This window comes from Pocillopora verrucosa, chromosome 4, assembly GCF_036669915.1.
Source record: "Pocillopora verrucosa isolate sample1 chromosome 4, ASM3666991v2, whole genome shotgun sequence".
Taxonomy (NCBI): domain Eukaryota; kingdom Metazoa; phylum Cnidaria; class Anthozoa; order Scleractinia; family Pocilloporidae; genus Pocillopora; species Pocillopora verrucosa.
Genome location: NC_089315.1, coordinates 30,158,396 through 30,184,483, shown reverse-complemented (window position 1 = coordinate 30,184,483; position 26,088 = coordinate 30,158,396). Strand labels below are relative to the sequence as shown.

Sequence of the window (26,088 nt, the reverse complement as noted above, 5' to 3'; positions counted from 1 at the left end):
AGATAATGTTCTGCCACAATTACCCCAGACTAGGCTGCAGTAATCAAAGTGAGATTGAACTAATGAGTTATATTGAAAGTAATAAATAAAGCCATAGGCCCATTCGGTAATGAGCTGCTGGTGAAGCTCAGTTCAGAAAAATCCAGAAACCTTTTTTTTATTTAGGCATTGTCATGTGTCAACAGGAGAATGTAAACAGTTTATATTCTCTTGCGTTTACACGTCAACAACGTTTTGGAACAAGGATGCACAGAACAGCCTGCGCGACAACATCTTTTTTTTTCTGTCGTATTTCATAAATGCAACAGGCTTTCCAACGCTGATCATTGAATGAAAGTAGTTTGACTTTGAGAGACACGAAAGGGTACGAGAACGAGAACGAATGAAGAAATCTAAAATGGTTTCCTAGTTTACATAGCCTGATGTAAACACGCGGGAGGTTGGGAGAACACGAGATAAGCGTAGGAAACCACGACACGAAGCATCCATCAGGCTATGTAAACACGGAAACCATTTTACATTTCTTTTATAAAATAACTAATGAAAGAGGAACGAAAACCATGTTTACATACGCTCATATAAAATGGTTTTATGGCTAATCAGAGCGCGCGTACTATTTGAATTATTTTATAATATCGTGTGACTCACGACTTGTCGCTTGACTGCGCACAGGCGGCCCAAGCTCCAGCTGTGAGATGATCATCTTGTGCAATAATAGTCATGGCGGAATTATAAGAGTTTGTATGGGAATATTTACGGCCGCCCTAAGGAATAAAATAATGCGTCAAATTCTCAAAAAAAAACCTCACCTTACTTCTACAGCGTAACGCTTGTTATCTGACCGCTTACTTTGAAGAGTAAGAAAAGGCTTTTCTTATGAACGTTGAAAACGTCGAAATGGACAACTCGCTAAAATGCGTCCTTTTCATCATCTCACAGCTGGAGCTTGGGCCGCGTGTGGACTGCGTAGGTTTGGCCGAAGACGTGGCTAATGCATATGACATGGGTATTAATAGCGAATTTCGTCATTACAGATTCGCGTCGGCTACCGCCACTTTCAGCATCTTGGCTTGGCTCTAAAGTAGATCACTTCGTATTGAGATACGGGTAAATCAACTCCCTTCGACTCAAATAAGCTAACGGAAAAAATCTGAAGGTGTGTAACTAACCATTGTCTTTCATTTATGTGGTGCTCAAGTTTCCTTTGAGTAGACTTCTCGATGTCAGGAGCGAAAGACTCGACCTGACTATTTTGAAAACACTTAGATCAATACTTTTCGGAATCTTTGTATATTACCCTAAGCCTAAGCTTGAGCTCGCTAATGGTAAAATTTCACCAAATAGCCTTGTCTTCATTTTTATTGTGTTTTCAAACGATTGCAGCTCATAAACCAATGCCTTACTCTAGCCTCGTTAAGTGAAAGATGAATGAACATTCATCGCGTTACTGTTTCCTCCCTGCAATCCCTCATTCGTTACCCATGATAGAAAATTTCTATCCTGTTCGTACGTGAGGATGTTTCCAGAGACACGATGCATTGTTCTTTTCCCAAATATTGCAACTTATTTTATCACACGGTGATCTAACATAAAGTTCAGAACTTCCTTCTAGTCAATATTCGCCATTGCGCGTTATGCTAATGACGTGCGATGATGTCATTCATCTTTGCCCCTGCGGCGGTTTGGCCTAATCGGTGTCTCAAAATATGTTATCCTCCAGAAAATCTCTATATTCGTGCTCCTTCATCTAAAAGGAAATGTAGATTTTTTTCTTGACTGCCTGAAACTCATAAAATTGCAACGAGTCAAGGAAAATTCAGTAGTCTAGGTTCGAATGGGGAGTAGTTTGAATTTCAATCAATGTTTGCAGTGAATTTGGATTTATATACCGCTTGAAGAAGATTATTTACAAGATGACATACGATGCGTATTCGCCATTTCTGCGTATACTGCCGCTTCAAGTCGGGTTCATTTTCAGTTCTGATATCTTAATTTTTGCCAATTACAATCGCTTGTTCTTTCCTAATATTTTAGTGAATATCCTTTGTAAGGAAGTCTCACTTTTGCATTGTTCAAATACCCCTAAAGTAATTTAGTGTATTAAGGATACAATTTGTTTTTATTCCCAAAGTTACAGTTTAAAGATGTTGTCTAAGCTGAGAAAGAAGATAAAGAAGTCTAGAATTCGAAAGGTAATCCAAATTGAATCTGCATATTTTAATAAACTTTTTTTTTTCTTCATGTTTGTTAACAGCTATCTAAGAATAAGAAATAGAACAGGAGAAATAATGGTCCTCTAATTTTCTCTGACTAATTGGTGTGTGGTTTTTTTGTTTTTGATTATTATTTGAATATTATTACTATTTGAAAATTATTACTGATATACATTACTTATAATACTAACATTAATGACATTTCTTACGTTCTCACATTACTTTACAAAAACAAACTTTACTTTCAAAAACTAGTACTACTTACAATAGCAACAATACTTACAGCACTTATTTTATTTACACGACTTTAACTAGGCAATCTTCTAAAAGTAACATTACTTACTAAACTAAACATTACTACATTGCTAACATTGCAAGTACTCTTTAGTACGTAATACTACGGAGAGCAGGGAAGTAGAACGTTTAATAAACTAGGCTTATTACATTAAAACTAATGGTAGAATGGTAGAAAGGGGAGTTGCTCACACTAGTACGGGAATGAAAGATTCCCACTTTTCGTAATGTTTCACCAGTGTACCATTTCTTTGGGCGATCAAAATTCTAAGTTAAGTGTGGCTTTTTTTGTGATAGCACATATGAATTCTATGCTGCTAATTTAAGGGCTAAGGACCGAAAATTCCGTGATCTCGTCTGCTAAGGTCAATGACAAAAGGAAGGTAGAAAAATTTAGTAACTACCGGTATATACTGTATACACAAAGGCAAACGTGAAGCAACTGATGGTGCACAATTCTGCTCAAAAGTCAGGCGCATAACCCAACAGTGGAGAATCGTAGACGCGATATACTCAATAACGATTCAAGTCCAGTGTTTAGATGGCAGTTTTGCATTCGCATGACAAAAAAATGGATGAAATCTTTTTCTGATAAGGATGAAAGGAAGACAAGTGATAGACGGGAAAAGGAAAGCAGAGATCTTGATAGAAGAAAAGAGCGGTCAAAGAATGAGGTGAGTGAGTGAGTAGTCTATAAAGCCCTTGGGAACTTTGGTGGAAATTGTCTTGTTCCCTCTATTTAACAGCAAATTAGTAATATTCAACCTTTCTAAAATGCTTTTATGACTCTCTCATTCTCTTAGGAATCTAGTAGTAGAGAAAAAGAGGACAAAATTAAGAGAAGAGAAAAAGAAAAGATTGAAGCATTAAAAAAGGAAGAGGTATTTTTGTCAACCCTTTAGAACCCAGATCAAATTTGTAATTTTCCTTACTGTCAACTATACAATTCTTGTAATGTTAGCTTAGAGAATTTAGAATCGGAACAACTAATTATCCCCAATTAATATTTTTCTTTATTCTCATCACTTTCTTACCGCCCAGCGCAAAAATTTTGGTATAAAAAAAGTCAGTCGAAAAGTCGATTAAAATAATTTGTATGATCGAGTAAAAGCTCCATTGACCAGTGGCATTTACTATTAAAACCACCTCCTACCCCTTCCTGCGTAGTCATAGTCCGTCTCTCACCCCTCCTTGAGTAAACTAACTGTTTATTTTCCGACTTATTTTGGGGGCCAGACATGAAATTCGAGCATCCTGAGGCTCCAATGGCATGTTGTTTTAAATATCGATAGAGAATATAATTAAATCAGGCCATGTGTCTCATCAGTTAGAGACAACGAAGAACCATGGGAAACATTCGCAAAATATCAGCTTTCTGTTTTTCTGTGACCGACGTTTTGTCTTGTTTAGAGGTACCTTACTAAGTTCCTGATCACATGAAACAGCTCTTTTTTTTAAATGACGTTTTCTTCAAGCTCTGTTTCGTTACTTTATTCAAAGTACGAGACATTTTCACCTGCTTTTGTTCAGATACCACAGGATAATTGGGTTATACTTTGAATACCTTTACAATTTTTTTTTAGAAAGCAGCGAGCTTTGCTAAAATTCACTTTCATTCATTTTGGCAAGCTGCAGCGCCACTAAAGGCAGGAAAACCGATACGATTGTTTTCACTGATGAAAAATTTCGCCTTCGGCTTATGATTGGTCAGACGATTACTTCCCACTTGTGTGAAAAACTGCTCGACCAATCAGAATTTGTGCTGTTTATTATTTTGAGAGACAATTTCCCTTGGAGTGAATCTCAGCATGTATATAATGATCGAATATGTCGTATTTTTCAAACACATTTGGCATTTCTGTTACTGCTTGTGCAACCTGGAGTAAACAACATGCGAAGGTACGAAATAACACACAATAAAGAATAAGTAACTGGAAATATACTGAGTGTATATATATTAGTATATACTATACTAAATATACTAAGCTGGAAATATACTAAGCGGCGCATTAAAAAAATATATGGAATAATAATTGCAAAAGCCATAAAAGTAAAGAAGTAACTTGCACCTTAGCCTAAACGCGTGGCTTGAAAATCCAACATGACGGCTGTTTTTTAGATTGTCGGAGCGTGATAATAAAATTGAAACGCATACACAGAAACTCTGGAATAGCCTCTTTGGAAGATATACGACGACCAAATGGTAATTTCAGACTTGGGCTTTTCCACAGGGTGTCCAAAAAGACTTTGGACGCGACGAAGTTGGGGCTGTAAACTCAGGGAAGTGGATGTTCGAGTCCAACCCTCTTCCTTCTCTAGGTAAGCGTTAGCGAATAGTTATTTTACTTCTGTCCTTCATATATCAATGTTAATACAAGAAGATAACATCCTACTCGTCACAAGTACTGATGTACCCTTAACCTACTGTTGATGACATTTCGTGGCCATGGGCTCATACCGTACTCTCAGATTGAATATGCACGACAGTGATTTTCCTAACTCTTCTTCGAGTCTTGTCAGCGCTAAATGAGGTGAAGGTGAAATGTGAGCTAAATCCTACATGAAAAACAAATAGAAACTTATCATGCGTTACTGCGTGGTATTTGGGATACGTATTTGGTTTTGGAATTAATATTTTACTAATACTTCTATTTTATATTTCGTGAAACAATTGCTTCAAAAATTCCTTGGTCGTTTTTAACAAGACGCGAGTGTCATTGAAATATATCACCTTAACAACGATGCATTGGACTTCTTCGCTTGCACACCCGGGATTCAACGCCTTGCTGGCATCGAACTCCTGCGTTTTGTAAAAAAATTGTTCTTTTCAGCCTGACCTTTTGAATGCCTTTTTTAAAGATGACTTTGAATAAACCTACCTTCCTAGAAAGCTGCTATTTTTGTGTTCTGTCGATTTTCCGATAAAGCTAGTGAGAGCTGGCTTATAATCAATTTTTTACGCTTGCTCTAGACAGGCAGAACATAACCCCCAGACTATCAAAAAAAGATCAGAAAAAGATCAGAGCAGATATTGTCTGCATATTAAGTTGTTTAAACCTCGCATTTTTCTCAACAGCACATAAGAAAAACACTTTGTGATCGGTTGGCTCTTACGACGTCGCTCTCTGCCTCTTGTTATTTTAGGCCGAACAATAATGATTTCACCCTTATAAGTGTTAAAATGGAAGAACTCAATGCGCAATCCCAAATAGTGACTATGGCACTTTAAGGATAACGTTAATGAAAAGCTTTGTTTAAGAAACCTTAACGTAAAAAATAAAAAGACATTGATTGATAACTCATTTGGTCTTAGACTTCATACGAAGATTATCAATGGGCTGATTTTTTCTATGAGGGGTCATAATTACTTACACTAGTTGATAGCACTCAGTGAATGTTGGCGAGGAGGTATCTTACAATTTTAATGATATTGCATTTTGATTTTTTCTTTCTTCCAGACGTTCATGATTGCATCCCACCATCATTGATATTCAATGTAAGGAGAACGCTTGACTGTGGGTTTGGTTTTTGTTAGTTTGTTTGTTTGCTTTTTGGAACTCAATAATGTAAAGCAAATTAAATTTATTCGTAACTTTCAGTATTTCTCTCGCGAATTCGATTGAGCGATAGCTGAATAGAATTGGTTTTAACTAAGCCAACCGTAAAGAAATAGTAAGTCCTGGGTACATCCTGGCCATGGAGCCATGGAATTTCTTGTTTCGAATTCCGATTCTGCTCTCGTTTCCAATGTTTCCTCAAAGTTCAAAATATCACAAGTTCTGACTTGGACTTGACTCTCATTGTCCAGCTGGACAGAACAATTTTAAACAGTCTCGAATTCTCGGCCCAGCGCAAAAATTTTGGCATTAAAAAGGTCAGTCGAAAAACCGATTAAAATAATTTGTATGATCGAGTAAACGCTCCATTAACCAGTAGCGTTTCCTATTACAACCACCTCCCACCCCTCCCTGCGTAGTCATAGTTCGTCTCTCACCCCTCCCTGAGTAATAACACTGCCTCCCAGCCCTTCCTCAGTATACTGATAGACTGCATCCCACCCCTCCCTTTGTACTAATGGTGTGCTTCCCCCCGATAAAATGGTTTTAAAAAAATGGTCTAAAAAGAGTCCAAAAAATAGTCCAGTCCATATTTTAACCTATGCCATATTAGACTGCCCGTTTTGTTTTGTTTAATCCATCATCGATACTCCTGACCGTATTAAATAATGATCTAACTTTTAAATACGCATTTTGGTTATAACGAATCAAGTCAGGTAGAATATGTTCTAATCGTTTTGTTAACGCCTCAGAAGCCATTTTGCTGTCCACATTAATGAGAGAGATTGGTCTCTGTATTTTTTGTTGATGTTGAGCAAAATTACGCGTCCCGTCAGACTTAAGTCTCGATTGGGAATTGGTCAATAGGCTACCAAAAATCCAGACAGAGGCGGAGTTTTCTATACTAATGTCTGAACACTTTGTTGGCTTCCCGCCGTTTGGCGGGACGCGTAATTATGCACACGATGGTAAAGGCCCTTCCGCACAAGCTATTAGACGCTGACAAAACTTGGTTCTCTTCACTCAAAATCACATCAAAATTTGTCCTTGCTAAATTTCAAGTGTGCTGCACGTATCATCACCCCCGAGGACACCTTTACGTAAGAGGGCGGGGGTGTGCGCCGGAAATTTCGAAAACGACCCTTATAAAATAATAAAAAGTACCTGAGTCTTATCTGTGTGGGAGTGGCAACAGTTGATGTCTACCCCTAAAAAGTACCAATTCAAAAGCAAAAAAATTGAAAAATCCCCAAAATAAAAATTCCTTGATCGATGTGCTCTAGAGGCTCAAGTCATATCATTAAAATCTTAATGCTTATTTCAGGTATTTTATTGAGCGAAAAACACCCTAAAACGTACCAGCTAGGTCTCTGGTTTTTTTTACCCCTAAAAGTTACGACAAGCATCCTTACCCATTTTCGATCGCCTTCTCCACCCCAGTCAGCACCTTAAAACAAAGATTTGCCCCCCAGTGAAAAAAAAAATGATTTGCCTCAGTCGCCCCCCACCTCAAAAATCTAATGTTCCGTCCCTAAGTTACCTTTTACATAATTCCCAAATGGGTTTCGTTCCGGAACGAAATGAATTTCATACCGCGTTTGCATGCAAGATAACTTAGCCTGTAAAAACAATTATTTATGTCCTATTCTGTCTTTTTCTATGTTTCCCTCGCTCCTAAAGAGGATTCATACAGACATAAGAGTCGTACCGCGTTTATATTATACAGGTACAAGAATGAATGTTTCGTTCTGGAGTGAAAACCCCTATAAACCCATTCAGAAATGACTCGTTTCGGATAAACTTTACTCTGGTATTATGTGGCATTCTTGAGCAAAACTCATTCTGATATCATGTAATTAAAAGGCTCCTAAAAGTTTTTATTCCCAGAGCATCACGCTTTGCTCTCCTGTCGAAATACTGTAAATTTCAAAAGTGTTGATGCAACAACCCACTTTTAACTGCTTCGCTACCACTGAAACAACGATCAGTTACCACAAAAGGCATATATTCTAATATTTTCAATTCAACATAAACAAAAATTTATATACAGGGTAAATATTCATTTATGTCAGTATGAATTATTTCGTGATTAGCTTATGATGTAAATGGAGGAGGGGAAAACACAACGCAAAACCTGGGCTCCTGTCAAAAAGTAATACCCAGGCGTTATAAAATAATCGAAACAGCTAATAAAATCATAACCTAGAGTGTTATGGTAGATTTTTTAACAAATTGTAGTGATTAATGGCAGTAAACGGTGACGACAAGTAGGCATACCATGCATATTTCATAGTCGCTAGCAAGTAAATTTTGCTGGACTTTGAGTTCGTCTCAAGATAAAACAACACAAATACACAAGGAAATTTTTTCAGTGACTTTTTAACCATCCTTTTGTCTTTTAAAAGCTCGAAGCTCAGTAGATTCTGTCATATCGGTCATTGTTAAAACTGTCTTTGTTTTGATGCTACTTTTTGACATAGGAAAAGTATGTCGGACAAAAATATTTGCAAAAAAATAAATATTACTTTGCCAACTCCAGTAATGACAAGGGATCAAGTTTAGATAATAAAACAAAGGATTATGTTGACAGAAATACCTGAGGTCAAGGTTATTCGTTACATGAGGTCACACAACTCAGGTAATATTCACGGTGAAAATTTGCGTATTTGAGCGGTCGAACGAAAAAAATAATTTCTCAAAAACTAAAATATATTTTCACAAAAAAACTACACCACAGTTATTAGGACATATTGGGCTACAAAACATGAAAGTAGGAGTGAAATGAAATTTTGGGCGACTTGCCACAATATTTCAAATTTGTGCGATGGATGCAGACATCCTCTCTTAACTTGTTTAGTGGTATCTTACTAAGTTCCTGATCACATGAAACACCTCTTTTTTCTAAATGACGTTTTCTCCAAGCTCTCTTTTGTTACTTTATTCAAAGTGCGAGACATTTCACCTGCTTTTGTTTAGGTACCACCGAATAACTGGTTATGCTTTGAACACTTTTGCGTTTTTTCTTGGAAAGCAGCGAACGTTTCTAAAATTCACTTTCAATCATTTTGGCGTGCTGCAGCGCCACTAAAGGCAGGAAAACCGATACGATTGTTTTCACTGATGGAAAATACCGCCTGCGGCCTGTGATCGGTCACACAATTACTTCTCATTTGTGAGAAAACTCCTTCGACCAATCAGAATTTGTACTGTTTATCAGCACGTACATAATAATCAAATACACATTCGGCATTACTCTTATTGCTTATGCAACCTGGTGTCAGCTGAAGGTTCGAAATAACACATAATATATACACAACAAAGGGAACGAAACAGAGCTGAAAATATACAGAAACATATCGAATAATTATTGCAAGAGCCATAAAAGTAAAGAAGTAACTTGCACCTTGACCTCAAAGCGTGGCTTGAAAATCCAACATGACCGCTGTTTTTAGATTGTCGGGGCATGATAATACAATTGAAACGCGTGCGCAGAAACTCTGGAAGATATACGACAACCAAATAGTAATTTAAGACTTTTTTCACAGGGTAGCCCAATATTACGGCGCACACTTGCAGCCCTAGATCTAGGGAGGTCTAACTCTTTTTCCTCTGAAGGTAAGCGTTAGCGAATGGTTATTTTTCTTTTTTTTCCTTCTCAGCTGTCCATATATCAATCTTGATACAACTAGATAACATCCTAATCGTCACAAGTACTGATATACCCATAAACTACTGTTAGTGACATTTCGTGGCCATGGGCTCACACCGTGCACTGATTGAACTTGTACGACAGTGATTTTCCTAACTCTTCTTCGAGTCTTATCGGTGCAAAATTTTTCTGATGAGGTGAAGGCGAAATGCGAACTAAATTCTATATGAAAAGCAAATAGAAACTTATCATGCGTTACTGAATGGCGTTTGTCCAAAACTCAATATGAAGACTGCAGTTCGGGTACCTTATTGTCTTCGAGATATTTCTTAAAGCGGCTAAGTCACGATTCACGCATGCGCATTTAAAACGAAGGAGATAGTGACAACAGGCCGTTGGTAACCTTTGCCGTCCAGTTTCAAAAAATCCGTTTAATCTTGGGATTTTGCCACCTCCAAAAGCTCTCATACAAAAGTACATTAAGGAAAAGTCTTTGGTGTTGTTTTGGAATGAATATTTTACGAATACTTCTATTTTACACTTTGTGAAACAATTGCCTAAAAAATTCCTTGGTTGTTTTTTAATAAGGTGCGAGTGTCATTGAAATATGTTACCAAAACAACGGTGTATTAGACGTCTTCGCTTGCACATCCGGCATTCAACTTCTTGGTAACATCGAACTCCTGCGTCTTGTAAAAAATTTGTTCTTTTCAGCCTGACCTTTTGAATGTCTTTAAGGATTACTTTGAATAAACCTGTCCTTCCTAGAAAGCTGATATTTTTGTGTTCTGTCGATTTGCCGATAAAACTCGTGAGAGCTGCCATATAATCAATTTCTTATGCTTGCCCTAGACAGGCAGAACATAACCTTCAGACTGTGTCTTTATCGAGAGAGAGAGAGCCCTAAAATCTATTGAGACTCAGAAAAAGATCAGAGCAAATAGTGTCTACACATTAAGTTGTTTAAACCTCACATCATTCCCAACAGTGCGTGAGCAAAACACCTCGTGATCGGTTGGCTCTTACGACATTGCTCTTTAGACCAAACAATACTGGAAGAATTTCCAAAATGGAAGAACGTAATGCGCAATCTCAAAGAGTGACTAAGGCTCTTTAAGGATAACGTTAATGAAAAGCGTTGTTTAAGAAACCTCGACGCAAAAATTAAAAGCATTGATTGATAATCTATTTGTTCTAAAACTTCATAGGAAGATCATCAATAGAGTGAAGTTTATCTATGAGAAGTCACAATTACTTACACCAGTTTATAGCACTGAATGTTGGCGAGGAGGGGTCATATTCATCTTAATGGCATTGATTTTCTTCTTTCTTTCATGCTTCGGTTATGCTTCCGTCCCTGAATCAGAGTCGCCCAGGGTAAGGAAAATGCTTAACTGTAGGTTTGATTTTTGTTTTTGTTTCTTTTTTTTTTGGTACTCAATAGCTTAAAGCAAAATAGTTTCATAAATAAGTTTTAGAATTTCTCCAGCAAAATCGAGTGAGCGATAGCTGAATAGAATTGGTTTTAACCAAGCCAATCATCAGGAAAAAGTAACCAATTGTGACTGGTTAAATTCTGGCAATGGAACCATGGAATTTCCTGTTCGTTTTCCGATTCTGTCCTAGTCTCCTCAATTCAAAAAGTAGCACAAGGCTTAACGTGATCTTTTTATTCAGTGGCCAGCTAGTTAGATCAAATTAAGAAAGTGTTCTTTAATGTCTTTCGTTTATCGTGGCATTAACATTTCTTAGAATGAAAATCATATTATAAGTATAATGCTGGCACTGTCAACCGTTCAGCTTCAAAGTGAAATTTGGTATTCTTATGCAAACGTTTTCTTTCAGAGGATTTCGTTACAGTCACTGGAAACTAAATATAATTTCTCTGAAGGTTAGCGTCATGGAGTGTTTATTTTCTCTCCATAGCTGTTTAGTCCATCAGTATGTCCATCTAGATTTTTCGCTTTATTGTTTTGACCTACATGTCAAAAGAACTGTTATACCTATAACCCACGATTGAGAACATGTCGTGGCCATGGGCTTATAACGTGCAATCGAACTTGTGTAAACTTTGCTATTCCTTACCCTTCCTTTACCTTGCAAGTGGTGTTGGCACATAGTCTTTTGAAGAGGTGAGGAAAAAATATTTTAATTCTACACTCGAAGAAAGGGAACTCAGTTTATCATCCGTCACTGAGTGTAGGCGCAAGAATTTGTACTATCATTTTTTGTTAGTGTTGGTGTTTCATAGTTTCGTGTTAGGTGTTTATTTTCTCGTCTTCCATTAGTGTCCTTTGTCAGTTACCAGTTTTGTACTTGTTATATTTATTTGCATATCGTATATATATTGGTTGCGCGTAATTTATTTGGTTAGTTGTCTAGTTTGTGAAAAATTACCGTTACATATCTAGCTCTGGGTTTCATGTTTTCGTCTTTGGGTTGGTCACATTCGTCTTTTACCATATTCAACAATGTGTCAAGTTTGTTCTCGTAAAGTTTGAAATACGTGTGATTAGCGTTTGTGGCTATACTGAGTACTCTGAGTCCAAGATATTAAAAGAAGAATTGTGAATAAGTTTGTTTTAGCAAAGAGACTTTGCTTTCTTTAGTGTCATCAAGTGTTGATTGTCTATATATTAAGTTGTTTAAACCTCGCATCATTCTCAACAGCCCGTGACCAAAACACTTTGTGATCTGTTGGCTTTTACGACGTCGCTCTCTGCCTCTTGTCGATTAGTCGAGGTCGAAGAATAGTGATTTCACGCTTTTAAGTGTCAAAATGGAAGAACTTAGTTCGCAGTCTAAAAGAGTGACTTACGCCCCTAAAGGCTAACGTTAATGAAAAGCGTTGTTTAAGAAACCTCGACGCAAAAATTAAAAGCATTGATTGATAATCTATTTGTTCTAAAACTTCATAGGAAGATCATCAATAGAGTGAAGTTTATCTATGAGAAGTCACAATTACTTACACCAGTTTATAGCACTGAATGTTGGCGAGGAGGGGTCATATTCATCTTAATGGCATTGATTTTCTTCTTTCTTTCATGCTTCGGTTATGCTTCCGTCCCTGAATCAGAGTCGCCCAGGGTAAGGAAAATGCTTAACTGTAGGTTTGATTTTTGTTTTTGTTTCTTTTTTTTTTGGTACTCAATAGCTTAAAGCAAAATAGTTTCATAAATAAGTTTTAGAATTTCTCCAGCAAAATCGAGTGAGCGATAGCTGAATAGAATTGGTTTTAACCAAGCCAATCATCAGGAAAAAGTAACCAATTGTGACTGGTTAAATTCTGGCAATGGAACCATGGAATTTCCTGTTCGTTTTCCGATTCTGCTCTAGTCTCCTCAATTCAAAAAGTAGCACAAGGCTTAACGTGATCTTTTTATTCAGTGGCCAGCTAGTCAGATAAAATTAAGAAAGTGTTCTTTAATGTCTTTCGTTTATCGTGGCATTAACATTTCTTAGAATGAAAATCATATTCTAAGTATAATGCTGGCACTGTCAACCGTTCAGCTTCAAAGTGAAATTTGGTATTCTTATGCAAACGTTTTCTTTCAGAGGATTTCGTTACAGTCACTGGAAACTAAATATAATTTCTCTGAAGGTTAGCGTCATGGAGTGTTTATTTTCTCTCCATAGCTGTTTAGTCCATCAGTATGTCCATCTAGATTTTTCGCTTTATTGTTTTGACCTACATGTCAAAAGAACTGTTATGCCTATAACCCACGATTGAGAACATGTCGTGGCCATGGGCTTATAACGTGCAATCGAACTTGTGTAAACTTTGCTATTCCTTACCCTTCCTTTACCTTGCAAGTGGTGTTGGCACATAGTCTTTTGAAGAGGTGAGGAAGAAATATTTTAATTCTACACTCGAAGAAAGGGAACTCAGTTTATCATCCGTCACTGAGTACTCTGAGTCCAAGATATTAAAAGAAGAATTGTGAATAAGTTTGTTTTAGCAAAGAGACTTTGCTTTCTTTAGTGTCATCAAGTGTTGATTGTCTATATATTAAGTTGTTTAAACCTCGCATCATTCTCAACAGCCCGTGACCAAAACACTTTGTGATCTGTTGGCTTTTACGACGTCGCTCTCTGCCTCTTGTCGATTAGTCGAGGTCGAAGAATAGTGATTTCACGCTTTTAAGTGTCAAAATGGAAGAACTTAGTTCGCAGTCTAAAAGAGTGACTTACGCCCCTAAAGGCTAACGTTAATGAAAAGCGTTGTTTAAGAAACCTCGACGCAAAAATTAAAAGCATTGATTGATAATCTATTTGTTCTAAAACTTCATAGGAAGATCATCAATAGAGTGAAGTTTATCTATGAGAAGTCACAATTACTTACACCAGTTTATAGCACTGAATGTTGGCGAGGAGGGGTCATATTCATCTTAATGGCATTGATTTTCTTCTTTCTTTCATGCTTCGGTTATGCTTCCGTCCCTGAATCAGAGTCGCCCAGGGTAAGGAAAATGCTTAACTGTAGGTTTGATTTTTGTTTTTGTTTCTTTTTTTTTTGGTACTCAATAGCTTAAAGCAAAATAGTTTCATAAATAAGTTTTAGAATTTCTCCAGCAAAATCGAGTGAGCGATAGCTGAATAGAATTGGTTTTAACCAAGCCAATCATCAGGAAAAAGTAACCAATTGTGACTGGTTAAATTCTGGCAATGGAACCATGGAATTTCCTGTTCGATATCCGATTCTGCTTTTACAGACTAGTCTCCTCAATTTAAAAAGTAGTAGAAGGCTTAACGCGATCTTTTTATTCAGTGGCCAGCTAGTCAGATCAAATTTAGAAAGTGTTCTTTAATGCCTCTCGTTTATCATAGCATTAACATTTCTCAGAATGAAGATTATATTCTAAGTATAATGCTGGCACTGTCAACCGTTTAGCTTCAAAGTGAAATTTGATATCCTTATGCAAACGTTTTCTTCCAGGGGACTTTATGGTCACTGGAAGCTAAATATCATTTCTCTGGAGGTTAGCGTCGTCAAGTGTTTATTTTTTTCTCCTCAGCTGTTTAGTCCATTAGTAAGTCCATCTAAATATGTAGACATTTCTTTGTTTTCATATTTTCCATATGCAGCATTGAGCCTACTTACCTGTCATATTTGGAGCAAAATTTCGCCACAAATACGTTTTTACTTCCCAAAAACTTACATAAAAGTTATCAATTACTTACCGCTTCTGCCCTACCCATCTTGGGAGTTGTATTTCCCCGCTTAAAACCCTGAAAGATGCCTTAACTTTTAGTGATGGTGAATGTACTGAGGTTTGATTATCATTGCTAGAACACCACTTTTTTCACAAATTTATCACGAACGCTGCTACCCGGCTTAAAAGTTATGATCTTACACAACTGAGCCTTACTAAGCGGCAGCCATTTTTAAATGGCCCGAAAAGCCTGCATAATGAGGGATATCCGCCATCTTGTCTTGAAATGTTGGTAATAACTAAAAACATAGATATGGCGCATAAATAGTCAGTCCTGAAAGTTTTTTCGTATAAATTGTTGTCTATTCAGAAACCCAACAACTGAACACATTCACAACTTTCCTTGTAGACCGTCCTTTTCGGGAGTGGACATTGGGCAAATGTATTGGAGCCGGAGCTTTTGGCAAGGTACGTTAACTTAAATTGTAATCAAGGATTTGACGTAAAAGTAAATAAATGCCAGAAAATAACAGGATTGTACTCAACATCTTGTGAGACTTGACTACAATCTTTGGATAAAATGTGCTTCTCATTGAAACTGAGTAATCTTAAAGAGTAGCCCTATTATTAAATCAACACCGAGCTCAAGTTAGTTCTAACTTAGCGGAGGTTAGAATCACGGTCTCTAGATTACAGTAACAAGGCTACCTTGTTTCTTATCCTTCAATATTTTTGTAGCGCGTGAAACAAAATGTTAACGATCAGCCTGTTGTTTGCTTGTTCCCTTGTCAATGTTCTCTGTTACGAATTAAAGAAAACACAAATATATCTCTTCTTCTGTAACGATCACAAAACATTCTCTCATCTTGAATACATTTTAAAGGCAGGCTTTTATCGTGATTGACGGAAAGGTTTGAAAATTGGGGAATATCACCAGTTACCATATGGCAGGCAGCACCCGTGGGCAATATGAAGTGAATACTGCGTTCCGATTGGCTACCCGCGCGGGCAAGACGAGCCCATCTTGCGCTTTCCCGTTTTGATACCGCGCAAGAAAGGAAAAACTGCCCGGGATGCACTAACAAGTTTGGGCATTTTTTTGAAATGTTAGCCAGAGAGTTTTAGCAGTAGAGGACAGTCCAAACAAAAAAGGCATGAACGAGTTTCGTGAGTTTATTGTGCTACAAAAACTGTTGCTCGAAATTCGATAAGTCATTATTGATTCTATTAAAATTGAAGCGAAACCTTTTTGCTGTACAATAAATCCTTTATTGACCAAGCTTGTTTGGTCAAGATGGCTTGATTTTAACCCCGTTCTTTCTTTTTGCGTGTGTTTTTATGGACCTCTACTTTGTCTCGGTCCGTAAAAATGCAAAAAAGAACTTGTCTAGTATCCAGCCAATCTTGACCTCACGCTTGGTCAACAATGCATAAATACCGTATTTCCTCGAACAAGCGCCCGGGCGCCTATTTGAAATTTCGGCCGAAATGGGGGCGCTTATTAAATTTTCCTTTTAACGAACTGTAACTTTATTTTGGCCACATCTTCCATATACGTATACGTGAAGTCAATATTTAAATCTTTTGTTTATATAAGCAAATGGGGAAAGACTTATTTGCTTAAAGAGCTGACAGGGAAGAGGCCAAGAAGTATGACGACGATGTAATTAGAAATTACAAAGTGAAGCATGTGCATGGCTCTGACAGTTTATAGCTTGTTTGTCGCATTCTGATTGACCTATCATTCCTTATCAACTACTTCCTTCAAACACATCCCAATAACTCAGTAATGCTTGAAATTACTGGTCCGCGAAGGCTAGAGAATGGTCTGGATATGCCTGAGAAGATTACGCATTTGTCAAGAGCGCAGCAATATGACAAAATTTAAAAGAACAGATAACACACATAGAGGAACTCTGCAAGCATACGGAGATAGAAATAACTGGCACAGAAGAGAAACTGTTATCCTTCGATGATTCCGCTGTCGTTTAAGGTTGTGAGTAAATTGGCAATAGAACCAGGTTTTAATTATTTCCCTACTAATCTGAAATTGATTAAGGGGGGGCGTTATTCGAGGGGGGCGCATATTTGATTTTTGGCTTAGCTGGTGGGCGCTTATTTGAGCGTGGGCGCTTATTTGAGGAAATACGGTATTCCCCAATTTAGCTGGGGGGCACATTCGATCACGGAATGCGTTTATACCAATCGCGTGCGATCAACAATTCCCAAATAGAGAAGCCTTGACTGTGCTCTGTTCTGTTGTAAAGCACGCAGGAAGCGGCTGCAGCACGAGAGAAGTGCAGGGAGAAACACGCGACTACATCTCGTAGTTCCTCCCACTTCTTGAGTGCTCTAGCCGCTTCCTAGGTGCTTTACAACAGTATAGAGCACAGTCAAGGCTTGTCTATTTTTTTTGTAAAAAAGAAATTGGTAAATTACCCACGCATTACTTTCATTTTTTAAAACAGATTTTATTTCCAAAGCGAACAACAATGTGGTCAGTACGCTTTACGCTCTCATAAAGCATGCTACAATGATCCAATTAGAATCCTTGTCAAAATGGTTCAAATAATATGATTGGTTGAACAAGACACAAAAGCTGTCAAAAATGTCAAACAACAAATTTAACAACCTGCACGATCTTACAAACTGATAGGCAAGTCGGCCGGTCGAATTTCACACTTTTTATAGTTTTAAATCTCTAATATAGAAACTGAAAGACTTGTTCAGTGAAATCCGGCCGAATCGAAGCCCATAAAAACAGGCAGATTTTTTCACATGACAATTAGGAAACAAACTGTTGAAGGCTTGTGCTTTATGAATGAACGACAGCTGAATTCACTGGAACATAAAGACTTCTCGGGATGACAGCGCCGTAAAACTCGCCTACTGTGACTGAGGCGGCCATCCACTCGACGCATCGGAAAGGATGTTAGAGCAAGCTCCTAGTTGATCACTCGAAGGGCGGCCGATGTAATTTCTGAGGCTTCTTCATTGCGATGACCGGAGGTCGTCATGATGAGCCAGTCGCGATGGACGTCAGCATGATTCATTATCAGCATGAATTCTAACAGTTGTGCCAGTTGGCCATATCTTTCATCATTCCTGTTTTATTCTCTTTTTGAACACGAAACTATACTTTCTTTACGAGTGTTACTGTGTTTAATTCTTATTGCCGTACGTAAGCCTGCAATCTAACCAAGCGAAAAAACCTTCAAAACTCGGACTGTCAATTACGTTTTCTCTGTGAGGATTTTCGTCTCTGCTCACGTTATAGTAACGTAAATTATGGTGCTCGGCATGTTTACAAACCTTTGTTTGGTTCCTCTGTTGCTATTTACCGTCTCACTTGTTCCGAAATGTCACTTTCAACTGAAGATAAAAAAGCCAGAAAGAAGACCTGGAAATGGTCGGATATAGTACAATTTGGCAGGTGGCGTGACCATGTCAAATCCTTCCCCCTCCCCTCCTCGCCCCCCGGACTGGTCCTAAATCTCCTGGAAGAAACTCTTCTACAGCCAATGCTGAAGACTTTTATTACAGTTTTTATTATAATTAAGGGCTGGAAAATCAACTAACTGGAGCTCCGCTTTTAAGCTTGGCTAAATCTATATATTATTGAATGGAATATAACATAAAAACAATTTGAAAGATTTGGGGCAAATTTAAAGTTATTCCTAGTCATCGGTAATAAAGTTCGAAGAAATCTTACAATATTATTTCTACAGAATTAAGTGAGGAAGTCACGTACCACGTTGCAACAACTCCAACAGAGAACAGACTTGTTCTCTTACAGGATGACCCCGCTGTAGGCACACTTCATTCTTTTTGCGAAGAGAACACTGTTTGTAGAGTAGAGAAGGTTATGTATCTCCTTCTAAGATAGCCGATTTTATTTCTGAAAACGGCAACAACCATCGATTTAATCTGGGCAATTTTTTCAGGTGTATGAGTGTTATTTTTCAAGTGGAAACTATAAAGGCTCGTGTGCTGTAAAAATAGTCAAGATAGAGCCTCAATACATTCAATCGCAAAAGGTTAGTCTTATACCCTTTGATGTAAATGTTTTGTTTCAAGAATAAATCAGATTTTAGCTGTACGGTTTACTGCTGCATCAAAAAATTTGTCTATTAATTAAAATGATCCTTCTCTTCGGATTTACGGAGAAATCATTTATCTTGAAAATTTTACTTCTTTGAGATTCCAGGAAGTGGAGGTACTCTTAAATGAAATCAATATTTTGAAAGACATCATTCACGACCGAGTTGTGGCCTATTATGAAAGCGAAGAGAAAGACGATCATCTTCATCTATTTATGGAATTGATGAAAGGGGTAAGTTTAAAGAAGAGCAATATTAAATGCCTCTGAAGTTCATGAATGATTACAATAACCCTTTGAGTGTTCTTAAGTCTTGATGGGTATTAATTGAGATGAGGGGCGTTACTGAGATCAAAATAAACTTAAGTTTTACTATAGCTTAGGATACAGCTGATAACGCTTTCTGTAAGTGACTTCTGGTTAGTGAACATTGACTTTTTCTGATTCTATATTTCTTTAGTCTACCTTAGTTAACATCATTATTATTGTAAATATATTTAGCAATCACTCCTCGATTGTACGTTGGATGTGAGATGATAGATAGCCAACGAGGCCCACAGGGTCAAGTTGGCTATAATCAACTCATATCCAACAAGCGCGAGTGGAATAATTATTTTATTAAAAACGCCCCAAAATATAGATAGATCTTCCCAACTTAAATTTGTTGGAACAAACGGAATTTTAAAAACACTTTCGGTTTAACTCGTCTTCATAGCTCATATCTCTTGAATTAATGTTGCATTATCCAACGATCAAGTATAAGTATATACTAAAAGAGTGGATAGCGTTGGAGGGAAGCTCTGATCGGCTTCTCAAACTCCGAATATACTTTGATATTCGCAAGTTCGCGGGATTTGCGCCCGAAAATATTTTAATCGTTGCTGGAATCAATGAGTTGAATTATTTCTTATGGTGCCATCTGATATTATCTCACTGATTTAGTTTATACCGATGGATTATAAATTGCCAATAATCTCCTGAATGTACTAAAGCAATTATTTACCACTGTGTCTGTAGCTAGCGGCCCGGTAAATATCCACCACCAGCCACCTCCACTTTGATGAATAGTTGTGAATTTTAATCTATGAGATATTTTTGCCCGAGCGCGTTTGATCTCAAAACGTCACGTTACCTAACATGCCCCACCGAAAACAAAGAAAATCGGATAATATTCTCTAAGTGAGTCCCTAAAGTCGGAGTTAAGAATAAAATTCAAGATAAGACAGTGTTTTAGTGTTTTTACAGAGAAGGGACATATTTGTTTGTTTATGAAGTCGTACCAGCGAACACTGAAAAGTGAACATCCCAGTCAGTGAAAGGTAAACTTTTCGTGGACATTAAGTCCTCCGCGCTGCAAAAATATTACATAGGATGATAGACACAGTAGCCTCCATCTGACGCGAAATTATGCTCGTACGTTTGTCCTTGGACAATAAAAGTTCCTTAAAGCTCATAGTTTTCCTCGAGCTTCGCTCTCGGAAAACTGTTCTCTTCAAGGAACAGATAAGGACAAGTATACGAGCACAATTTCGCACTAAATGCATGCTATTGTTTATTTAATCTACATGAAAAATACCGACATTTTGGCGTTAAGCACGCTAAATATTGTTTGATGTTATTGTTAGGGATCATTGTCTGATCGCATAAAGGAGGAAAAAGTTCTCTCTGAAATGGAGTCCAGAAAGTACGCCATGCAAATGTTGGAAGGAGTATCTTTTCTACATTCAAAAGAAATTATTCATAGGGACATCAAAGGTGCAGTAGATAAAGACATTGATTAGCTATCATGCAAATAATTGTCTGAGATGCCAGTTTTTGTCTTCTTCCTCATACGTGGTCTTCATTTGCAATCGTCTTTGAAATTATCCCCACACAATTCAAGTACTCAATCCACAATAAAAGTTCAGGGAGAGAACATCCGGTGATGCCTAATACCGATATTAATCACTTCAGCGGGGGTAAACTTTGCTCTCATGTCAATTGCCGTATGTTGTGCATTACCTGAAGTCTTCATTAATCTCTAATTGATTCATTCATATATTCTTAGGACCAAACATCCTTCTAGATTTACATGGAAATGTTAAACTAGCAGACTTCGGACTATCAAAAATAATTCAGGTACAATTCTATGATATTTTGGATCCTTTCAATCAATTGTATCCTCTGACGTGGATTGTATTTGTTGCGGGCAGAACGGTTAACGGTCAAATCGCCACCACAGCAAACTCGCCACCACTGAAAGTCAAATCGCCACCGGTGGCGATTTGAGTTTTTCGTTATGCGTAGCCTGTCGTGTGAATCTCACATTAAATGAAATAAAATTTGTTGATATCAAGAAGATTAAAATCATTTTGCGTAAAGCGAAACCAGAGTGATTTTCGCCGAATGATATTCGCTAGGTGATTTTCGCCGAATGATATTCGCTAGGTGATTTTCGCCGATGTTAAGGAACCGCATGAAATTTACATCAAATGAAAACTAGGATGTGGTATCTTGTAACATTAACAGCACATTTTTATGAATAAACATTTTTCTCAATAAATGGCTCCTTTAGAAACCACCAAATGCGAAAAAAGTCAATTGAGTAGCCAACAAAAATTAACAAAGAAGAAAAATAAAAAACGAACAAATTAAAATCTGAATCGAATAATAAAAACAAACAGAAGTTATAATAATTCAGTAACTATTTTGGCTTTCACATCTTACTACAAACGCCCAATTTTCATAAGCCAGTCAAGATACTAAACCTATAGAAAGTAATTTGTGAGAGGAAGTGAATTCGAAGCGCATTTTGGGCAATTTGAGCACTGATTAACTCATCGATCGTCGCCTCAGAATTGGGAAAATTTAACAGCCAAAATTTTGTTTGGCATTTCAGGATCTACCTTTAGGGTGTGCTCCTTAATCTAAAAGCCAGATTTTAGAAATTCAGAGAAAGATCCTTTAACGATTATACTTCCTCCTACAACGATATTGATCGAGAAATTCGATCGCGGCCGTCGGAGGGAACATCAAAGTTTGCCCTCCAGGGACTCCTAGAGGACGCCAAGTCGCTTTCAGCAAAATTTCGCCCACACTCTCAATTTCGCATCATCAAAACTGAAAAATGAGACAACTTTCAAAATCTAGACTTTCATATGATATAATACTCATTAGGTTTGATTAAGAATTGTGTTTGTCAGGACAGAATTCTTGTTGAAGGTCACGTTGACATTCTTTTTGCTTTAAAGAAAGAAAAGACGCCAAGTCTGTTTCTGTAAACTTCGCTGTATTTATGCGCGCTCTTTGTCGCAATATGCTAGTACTTCTTAGCCTTTTGATGTAAGTTTCATACGATTTCATAGAAATCGGCGAAAATCACTTGGCGAATATCACTCGGTGACAGTCACTCTGGTTTCGCTTTACGCAAGCTGATCATAATCTTAGTGGTATTAACAAGTTCTATTTCATTTACAATTAACGTTCCATATTTGAGAGGTTACACACAACTTCTGAGTCCCTCTCCCTTTTCGCCATACAATACTACATCTTAGCTTTCATTTAATGTACGTTTCATGCCACAGGCTACGCATATCGAAATAATTGACTTTCAGTGGTGCATAACAAGTTTTGCGCTGGCGAGTTTGTTATGGTGGCGAATTGACCAGATACGGACAGAACGCGCACTTCATTTGGTTGATTTTGCAGGAATAGGATTCTCACGAAATGCACATGAGCAATATCAGACATATCATGACAATGCATTTCTTAAGCCTTACAAACAGACGGCTGAAGACTATAAGCCGCGATAAACCGATATAAGAACTTGTGTATGGATTCTATTCCCGTGAAAAACCATAATGCGATCACACGAAGAGATTCTTCACAAATTTTAACACGCCACAAATAGGGCTTTGCTCTTTGTGAGCATGGAAGTGGAAAACTTGTTTGTTTACTCGTAATTTTGGCGATTTCAAATGTTGCATATAATTCCTTGCAAACCCCACCCGGAACGTCCGAAACTGTCATTGATATTGACCTGTGGGGTCATTGGTCTAAGGCGACGTGGTAAGAGCATAATTTAAAACAAATCAGCCAGAAAAAAGATAAAAGATTCTTGATCTCTTTCACTCATACCCAGAAAATTGGGAGTAAAACCAATCTTTTATCCTATTGCGGCACTCCTTACTGGATGGCACCTGAAATATTCAGGGGAGAAGGATACGGCAGAAAAGTAGACATTTGGTAAGTTTAACTGTCTTCATGATAAGTAAAACACACATAGAGATGATAGAGAGAGACACAGAGAGAGAGAGTGCTGTAAGGGAATAAGGTGGGAATACTGCGAAGTTAGCTGTCTAACTACTTGTGATAGACCTGCTCCTTCGCGTTCCTCCCATTCGGCCGATGGCTGTCTCCCCACGTCGAGGCTATCAGTCCTTTCCCTGGATCTGATTTCATTAAAGAGAGGATCAAGTTTCATGAGAGTACGACGATTAAAGTTGATTTAAATAATTGTTTAAGATGCATTTCTGTTCTCAAAGAGATGGTTTCTTTCTTTCCTATAAAGGAGTGTGGGTTGTACAGTTGTGGAAATGTTGACGGGAAAACCTCCGCTGGGTGACCTCGAACCAGCAGCGGCCATGTTCCATATTGGATCCAAGCCAACGAAACCAAACTTGCCGAAGAATATATCAAAAGCTACCAAGAATCTTATTACGGCTGCTTTGACATGGTTTGTATGGTCTAAAAGTATATGTAAATGTTAGAGGTAGTAAGGATGAACTATTCATATTTGCTTCAATTGTAGGAGCCCTAAGGAACGACCATGTTCGAAAGATTTGCTGTTTAAATTTTTTCCGGAATCTCAAAGAGGTAAGGACGGGATGAAGCATTTAACAAAAGTATAAATTGGTATTTGACTTCTTGTCAGTGGGTTAACGTGATGAAATTAGCCAGTAGAGAAAGTGTAGCAGGGTGAGTGCGTGGTACTCGCAATGATACGGAAGTTCCAGGTTCGAGACTCGCTTTAACAGTTGTCTGGATTTGCCTTTTAACTGTTCTGAGCTCAACAGTTCCACAGTGCTTGTAAATAGCCAACTGGTTTGTCTTCTGCCATTTGAGGTTTTAAAAAACACACATTCAACCCCTAGTTACACAGGCTACATGTTAATTTTTTTTTAATATATAGTTGTTACTTTGTCATCCACACCACGTTTTCATTTGATATTTGGAAATTCTATCCTTCTTTTCTTCACTCGTTCGTTTTCATTAATTTATTTTCATTCTTTAATTTTCACTCATATCTTTTCATACATTGTTTAGTCTATTTATTTATTTATTCATCTGTCTAAATTTTCCTTCCTTTTGACAAAAGCTAATTAAAGGAAAGTTAAAGCTCCTCTTCAATCACTTCTGTACTTCGAACTTTAGAATGGTTGTACTGAAATCGCAGCTCTAAGGACAGCTCTTATTATTTCGACAGAGGCTCTTTATTGGAACCACATCTGGAGTGATTATGAAGATATACCAGTCGACAACATGTAATCATGTAATCAATGTAAACCAAAATAAAATTAGTTTTATAAATGTTCTTTGCATCTCTTTTTAGTGTAATGATAGAATTTAAAAATGGAAGAGTTTTCATGAATTTTCTCTTGTCTATCAGAATAATTCCTGTTGGGGGATATACGTACAATAGCCTCTACTAAGGGCGAAATCTGCACGTATCCTTGTCGGATATAATCTGTTTCAAGATGCAAACAGTTTCCCGAGAGCGAAGCTTCGAGGCTACTCAGTATAACGGAACACTTCTTTTACTTTTATTACCGAAAAATTGTACAAGGCAATTTTGCGTCTTAACTAGTTTTGGATTAAAATTTTTCTATTTCACCGTTGTCTCTGTTTATAACGAAGTGTCTCTGTCTTTGAATTCTATCTCATATTGGCAATATGGAGGGGTTTGGGTATAACTGGGAAAATCTCGGTAAGACCTTACGAATATCTTAAATATCTCGGTCTAACCACTTTATTTTCCAGGGATCATGCGCACACGACCTTGGAATTCGTTCTTGAAACGTTTTTGTCCTCGTGCATTGGTCACGCTATCATATTTACCTTTTATGAAATTGTTTACGAAGCCTTCCCTTTTTATTTCCCGAATTTACAAAATACCAGTTCATAATTGTCCGCAGGAGTGGATTATGCTCCGTCCCAGCTCTGTCGTTGAGTCAACAATTTAAAGCCTGAGCCTGAGAGCAGCCGGGAGGGAGGGGGGGAGGGGTAAGGGGGGTTTAAAAGTCTGCGCCCGAACCAAGTGGCCTGTCCATCTGAGCTTATCCCAGTTTTCATAGCATGAAGCAACACTAGGAGTATTACTACTCTCCCCTGGATGGGATGTCAGTCCATCGCAGGTCACCCCCTGACATTTTGTCAGCTTTTCCAGAAAGTTGGCTTGTACCCCATTTATACTCCTGGGTAAAGAGGGAGGGGCACTGTTTGCGTAAAGTGTCGTACCCAAGAACACAACACAATGACCAGGCTTCGTCTCGAATCAGGACCTCTCGACCTGGAGTCCAGTGCGTTAATCGCAAAGCCACCGCTACCTCAAGCCGGGAGAGCGGATTCAACTTTTAAGAAAACCCATTTCGGTAAGCCACCAACACCTAAGCTCTCCTTTACATTAAAATGGTAAACTTCCAAGGCCCGTGGAAAAAACAGTCAGAGCTCTCCTTATAATTAATTGACTATTTCAAACCTGGAGGATAAAAATGGAAATTAAAAAAAACATTGTTGTGTTCGTCCATGCATTCTCTCTCCTTCTCTCTTCAAGATAAGTTGTATCTTCATTTGCAATGAAATCTCAGACTTCTCCAAATTCATATTTCTTAGCTGACCAACTAAACTGGCTAAAAGGGTCTAAAAATAAATGCTATCGAAGGAAAATAGACTTATTGAAAAGAAGACAGTTACCTTCTTTTGTGCCAGATTTTTTATCAAATTTCTGTTGCTGACCACAATCGCTTTTGGTTACTTTGTGTCAGGTATGAAAATAAAACCGATTAGATTCCACTCTTTAGGAAAACTGCGCAGTTCGTTCTAATGCCAAAGCAAGCTGGATTTGCGAAAGGAGAAAAAGTCGATG

At 37.7% G+C, this 26,088-nt stretch overlaps 1 protein-coding gene across 2 annotated transcripts; it reads left to right on the top strand.

Annotated features, from left to right (window-relative positions):
- Window positions 1-1,025: 1,025 nt before the first annotated feature.
- Window positions 1,026-24,836, top strand: LOC131779746 (mitogen-activated protein kinase kinase kinase 2-like). Of its 2 annotated transcripts, none has more exons than XM_066165731.1 (22): window positions 1,026-1,156; window positions 2,132-2,192; window positions 3,104-3,181; window positions 3,311-3,388; window positions 4,739-4,826; window positions 5,966-6,003; window positions 9,610-9,679; window positions 11,080-11,090; window positions 11,559-11,604; window positions 12,790-12,800; window positions 13,269-13,314; window positions 14,163-14,173; window positions 14,650-14,692; window positions 15,276-15,334; window positions 18,811-18,903; window positions 19,074-19,199; window positions 20,591-20,720; window positions 21,013-21,083; window positions 23,086-23,189; window positions 23,515-23,679; window positions 23,755-23,819; window positions 24,430-24,836. In XM_066165731.1, exons 2-22 carry the CDS (start codon window positions 2,145-2,147, stop codon window positions 24,489-24,491), a joined length of 1,443 nt encoding a protein of 480 aa, XP_066021828.1. In that variant the 5' UTR covers window positions 1,026-1,156; window positions 2,132-2,144; the 3' UTR covers window positions 24,492-24,836. The 2 variants fall into 2 exon arrangements, with proteins under 2 accessions (XP_066021828.1, XP_066021829.1); XM_066165732.1 differs by having other exon boundaries at window positions 1,035-1,156; window positions 2,138-2,192.
- The last annotated feature ends 1,252 nt before the right edge of the window (window positions 24,837-26,088 follow it).